Raw genomic sequence first — 5,701 nt, 5'->3', positions numbered from 1 at the left:
AGCCCGCACAAGACCTGACCCTCCAGGGGAATGTCACTTTGCTTGACTTCTTCTCTCCTGTTGATCAGGCCCACACTCTGTAGAGACAGCTGCTCGTGGTGCAGAACATAAGTTGCAGACTCTTTTTGTCTAGAAGCAACGGAAATGATCTCTTTCCCATAGAGAAGGCACCTCCAACTCCGTGATTCTGTCACCCCTGGAACATCAGCCATTTCATATTTAATTCAACAACTTTATGAATATTCCAGAAATCTCCATTACTGTTCTACGGAATCTCTCCTTTCTTTCTCCACGTGTAGGTCTGTGTGATTTTTAAAAAAATGTTCTTCATTGAACTCTCTTTGCCATCCTGCTCGTCCCTTTATTAATAAGCTGCCAGAATTTTGCTGTGCTCCTCCTCTATAGACATTTACATGACAATTGTGTATTTCATGATTTTTAAACATTGGCAAGTTTTTCACAGTCTCTGACCCTCCCTCAGACCAGCTCGGTCCTTCCCTGTGTGACGCTGGGTAAGTCTTTCTGTCTCTGACCTTTCATTTCTTCATTAGCAAAATGGGGAGTCAGGTGAGCCTCTGGGTTCTGACATTTCATGTTTCTGACCCCTCTTTCTGGAAAGCAAGGCTGGCCTGAGGCTGTCAAAGAAGATGGGCTCTGGAAAGGGTGTTAGAGACCATCTGGGGCCACCTGCCTGCCTCCTGGTAGAAGGAGAGTGTGGCTCCGAGAGGTTAGGTAACTTGCCCAAGATCACACAGCATTGTTCACAGTAACGGTAGTAGAGACTTCCTCATAAATTCATATAGGGTTCCAGGGGAGGGTGCAGCTTGCCCAGGGCCACACAGTTGAGCAGGGAGATTCTAACTTCCGGCATCCTGGAGGTGAGGGGGGTGGCAGGCAGGCCTCGTGGCCCCACCTTCAATCACAGCAGTCCTCTGTCTCTGTTTGGTAGATGGCAGGGCCACGGGAGATTGCAGGTGAAAGAGGAACCCTGAAGCCTGCCGACCCTGACCTTCCCTTCTCCCTCCCGGCTGCCTCCTGGCCTTCTCCTCTGGCAGATTCTCTGAAAGACCATGACATGCTCGAGGACGGAGGCAGAAAGGTGTGGTCAGCCCAGGCCCGATGGCATTGATCTCGAGCCTTAGAGAGAGGGTGTGGATCAGTGTCAACAATAGGAGTGCTGTCAGGGTCTGGGCAGGTAGTGAGTGCCCCGTCAGTGGAGCATTCAAACGCCTCTGCCCAGCAGGATTGTCGGGTTCTGTTGCTGTGCGGTTTTGTTGTTGCTGTTGTTTGGTTGTTTGGTTTTGGGGGCGGTGTGGGGATCCAAGCCAGGACCTCGTGTGTGCCCCACAAGTGCTCTGTCACTGAGCCGCCCCCTGCCTGCCCCTCCATTGCTGTTTTTGTGTTTTCGTGTTGGTAGAAGCTGACGGTTCCACGGTCCCCATGCGCCAGTTATTCTGCACGTGTGTGTCACTGTAATCCAACGAGGCAGAATCTGTTGTTCCCAATTTACAGATGAGGAAACTGAGGACCCAGAGGTTGAGTAACTTCCCGAGGACACGCAGCCAGGAAGGGGAAGTCCGGACCCTGGTCCCCCCCGTCCCCCTGTCCCCCCCAGCCCTGTTCTTTCTTCTCTGCATGTCCCTGGCTCTGGGCAGGACGAGGCCAGCAGGTGCCTGACGGGAAGACAGCCTGCTCCGCCCTGATGGTCTCTCCCTCCGGGTCCCACAGCCCCCCGGTCCCCTCCACCCCTCCTCCTGGGCACCGCCAGCTCTCCCGCCCCCTCCACAGCTGTCCCATGTGACAGTGGCTGGGCTCAGCTGTCCCACGTCCCAGTCCTGCTGAGGTCGGCTCAAAGTCTCCCTGTCTGAGGCTGAGGGGAAGGGGAAGTGGGGAGGGATGTGAAACTCGCCCAGAGGGCAACACCCCTCTGGTCCCCGGGGTCCCTGGGCAAGGGCAGGAGTGTCCAGTTGGCGTGGACAGCCGGAGGCAGGTGAGGCTGGACGTGCAGAGGGAGAGGACAGGAGGTTCGGGGACCGGGCACCTGAGGAGGGAGGCAGGGATGCTGCCCTGGTTCCGGGAGGGGACATGTCCAGGACCCAGAATGGGTGAGTGCCGAGCCCCGAGGCCCCGGGCCGGAGCAGCGGGTGGCGCAGCCCCTCCCGGTGGACGCTCAGAGGAGCAGGGAGCAGATGTGTCCGCGGCTGCCCGGGCGCAGCTCCCATCTGGGCGAGAGTGTCGGCTGAACAAGGAGCAGGAGGTGGATACATATTTGTTCAATGGGATCGATCGAGCGTGGGGCGGGGGGCGGGGGCCTGGGCTGCTCGCTGCCTGTGCGTCTGCAGGGTCCCTGGAGCTGGACGGCCAGTGGCCATCAGAGGCCTGGGGGTGTGCCCTGGGGGAGGGCACACGGGTGGTGTGGGCCTCGGGGTGTGAGCACATGGTGCCCAGCCCGCCCGGCTCCGCCGTGTCTCCACAGGCGCCATGGAGGCCCCTTGGCGGTGGCTGGTGGTCTGTGTGCTGGCCGTGTCCCTGCCCTGGACAGTGACCGAGAATGTGTGCCGAGCACCCAATGGGAAGGACGGGGCTGCGGGGAAACCTGGCCGACCCGGGCGGCCGGGCCTCAAGGGCGAGCGAGGGGAACCGGGTAAGCAGCTTCTTCTGGACCCTCAGCCAGTGGCCAGGCCTCCAGGTGCGGGCTCGGGTGGCCCCGAGAAGCAGAGGTCCACTTGGGCCCCCCCAGGAAGCCCTCTGGTTTGCACTTTGCCCCAAGGGCCAGGTGCCTAGCCTTCCGTATGGGCCAGATCCCAGACCTGCCAAGACCTTCCTCCTCTGGATAATGAGCTGCTTCGAGCCATGAAAGTGAAAGTTCTGAAGCAGTGCACGACCTCAGTCACTGTTCAGATACCAGAGTGAACAGGCCCCGGATTTCAGGCTCAGGAGCCGCTGCCTTGCTGTGTGACCTCAAGCAACTCACCGACCCTCTCTGAGCCTCAGTTTCCTCATCTGTAAAATGGAGACATAATCCTGCCTGGCACATTGAGAGGGATCAGCGAACGGGGAGGATGGAAACGGGAGGGGGGAGGAGAGTCTCATCGCGTCCTGCTGCTGTGTCCGTCCCCAGTGGAGCAGAAGGCTCGGCAGAGACTCAGGAATCTACACAAGGTCCCCAAACCTGAGGAAGAAGGGGTCAGAGGCCTGGAGGGATGTGGGGTGCACAGATGTGGGTGGGAACAGGAGCAGCCAGAGTGTCCTCGGTCCCAGAGCCCACGCTGTCCCAAGGCCAGTTCAGGCTTCTCTCCATTTCACAGAAGCAGCCGAGGCTCAGGGGGATCGAGACACCAGCCCAAGGTCACACAGCCCTCGGGGATTGCCTTGAAGGTCCCCAAGGCTCCAGCCCTCCCCTGGGGCAGGCCCTGGACGCTGACCCTGGGCTCCTCTTCCCCGTAGGAGCCCCTGGCATCAGGACAGGCATCCGGGGCCTTAAAGGAGACCCCGGGGAGCCTGGGCTCCCTGGAAAGCCGGGCATGATGGGCTACCCAGGGCCCAACGGCCTCCCTGGGGACCGTGGCCTGCCAGGACAGAAGGGCATCAAGGGCAACCCAGGAAACATCAAGGACCAGCCGCGGCCGGCCTTCTCGGCCATCAGGCGGAACCCGCCGGTGGGCGGCAACGTGGTCATCTTCGACACGGTCATCACCAACCAGGAGAGCCCCTACCAGAGCCACTCGGGCCAGTTCCTGTGCGCCGTGCCCGGCTACTACTACTTCACCTTCCAGGTGGTCTCCAAGTGGGACATCTGCCTGACCATCGTGTCCTCCTCCCGGGGCCAGGTGCGGCGCACCCTGGGCTTCTGCGACACCAACGGGAAGGGGCTGTTCCAGGTGGTGTCGGGGGGCACGGTGCTGCACCTGAACCACGGCGACCAGGTCTGGATCGAGAAGGACCCCGCCAAGGGCCGCATCTACCAGGGCCCCGAGGCCGACAGCATCTTCAGCGGCTTCCTCATCTTCCCGTCCCCCTGAGCCGCCCTCCGGGCCCTCCCTGTGTCCTGCTCTTGGCCACCGTCCCCCCCTGGGCCGCTTCTCTGCCCCTTCCTGGAATAAAGATCTGAGTCTGTCTGCGGGGCTTGAGGTCCAGTCGCCGCTCCGGGCACTGGGGAGGTGGCCGCCTGTCCAGCGTTTCCCGCTGTGTTTAGCGGGTCCCAGGAGCCGCCCCAGCCGGGCTCCAATCTCGGTGCCAACGCTCACCCCTGCCGGGTCGTCCGCAGGCCGGGTGACTTCTGCACCTCAGTGTCCTGTCTGTAAGGTGGGGCTGATGATGGCACCTACCTCAAAGGCTGGGAGAGTAAGTGACCTGCTGTCAGGCCTGCAGCCAGCGCCCGGGTGAGTCACCTCGTCTGGTCTCTCAATAAACATTCCCGTCAGGGCTGCAGGGCTGCAGAGCTGCGAGCTATCGTCTGTTGTGTCATCTTGTGGGTCAGGCTCCAGGTGCGAGTCACGACCCACTTTACAGGCGATGAAATGGGCCCTGGCAAGGCCTTGGAGCCCCAGGGCGGGATCTAAGGGAGGGGCTGGAATCGAGCCGAGTCCCACTGCCACCCAAGCCCAAGGGCACCCTCCCCAGACCCTACAGCCTCCCAGACCCTGCAGCCTCCTCCCAGACCCTACAGCCTCCCAGACCTACAGCCTCCCAGACGCTACAGCCTCCCCAGACCTACAGCCTCCTAGACCCTACAGTCTCCCAGACCCTACAGCCTCCCGACCCTACAGCCTCCTGACCCTACAGCTGGGCTGCACACTCACACAGTGCTTTCCCACCCCTGGCTGGGGCAGGAATCAGAGAAGGGAGACAGCCAGTCCCGGGACGCCCAGCACTCCCCCAGGCTAGGACTCCTGGGTCTGGCCCCAGGTTCCCTCCCAGCGGGTGAGCAGCCTGGGTTTCTGGGCATCTGCCCGGGCTGGGGACCTGGAGGACCCTGGATGCTCATGTGCTTCCCCAGGGCCCCACAGAAAGCCACCCACTCCCAAGGAAACGTGGGTCCAGCGCACACCCTCGCACACCCTGGGAGACACCCACACTTGTGACTTCACACCCGTGTGCACTTGGGGGGACACATCTCTCCCACCACTTAGCTCCCGCCTCCGACCTCCAAGGAACCTTCGTGAACCACCCAAGATGCATTTTCTGTCTCGCGCACACAGGCGCACACCCCCGGGGACGCGTGGCCCAGACACACCGACACCCACATCACCCTCCGGCCCCATCACGCACAGGGCGGGGGCAGCCCCGAGCTCTCCACCCTGACCCCGACATGCGATTCCACACAGCTGTCCTCAGAGACCCTGGAGTGTCCCCCGTCCCTCACTGCCACCAGTGGTCCCCCGCTCAGGACCCTGCATGGTCGGCCCGTGTCCCTGCCTGTCGGAACCCGCTGCCCACAGGCTGGGGGAGGCCGCTCTGGGTGCCCACCCCGCCCTGGGCCTCTTACAGCCACAGGTGGGTGGAACCCCGCAGACGACGCCCGGACCTGAGCCCAGTGACGGTGCTTAAGGTCACTCCTGGACAGAGCGGGGGCCTAGGTACAGCCCCCCTGCCGCACCCCAAAGTGCCAAAGTCCTGTCACCTCCTCCGCCCAGGCCAGCGGGTGGGGCAGGAGCGGGCCGAGCGCGGGCCGAGGCTGCCACCTGCTGGACAAAGAGGA

General features: G+C 62.0%; 1 protein-coding gene across 2 annotated transcripts; it reads left to right on the top strand.

Annotated features, from left to right (window-relative positions):
* Positions 1-1,833: 1,833 nt before the first annotated feature.
* Positions 1,834-4,118, top strand: C1qa (complement C1q A chain). 2 transcript variants are annotated; one of them, XM_046468661.2, is made up of 3 exons: positions 1,834-1,990; positions 2,477-2,644; positions 3,448-4,118. In XM_046468661.2, exons 2-3 carry the CDS (start codon positions 2,482-2,484, stop codon positions 4,020-4,022), a joined length of 738 nt encoding a protein of 245 aa, XP_046324617.1. In that variant the 5' UTR covers positions 1,834-1,990; positions 2,477-2,481; the 3' UTR covers positions 4,023-4,118. The 2 variants fall into 2 exon arrangements, with proteins under 2 accessions (XP_046324617.1, XP_046324616.1); XM_046468660.2 differs by having other exon boundaries at positions 1,972-2,105.
* The last annotated feature ends 1,583 nt before the right edge of the window (positions 4,119-5,701 follow it).

The sequence above is a fragment of the Marmota monax genome, unplaced genomic scaffold (assembly GCF_021218885.2).
Source record: "Marmota monax isolate L192 unplaced genomic scaffold, Marmota_monax_Labrador192_F-V1.1 WCK01_AAM20220418_F8-fsc00008, whole genome shotgun sequence".
NCBI lineage: Eukaryota > Metazoa > Chordata > Mammalia > Rodentia > Sciuridae > Marmota > Marmota monax.
Note: the sequence above shows the minus strand (reverse complement) of the source record. Positions and strands in the feature narration are given on the sequence as shown.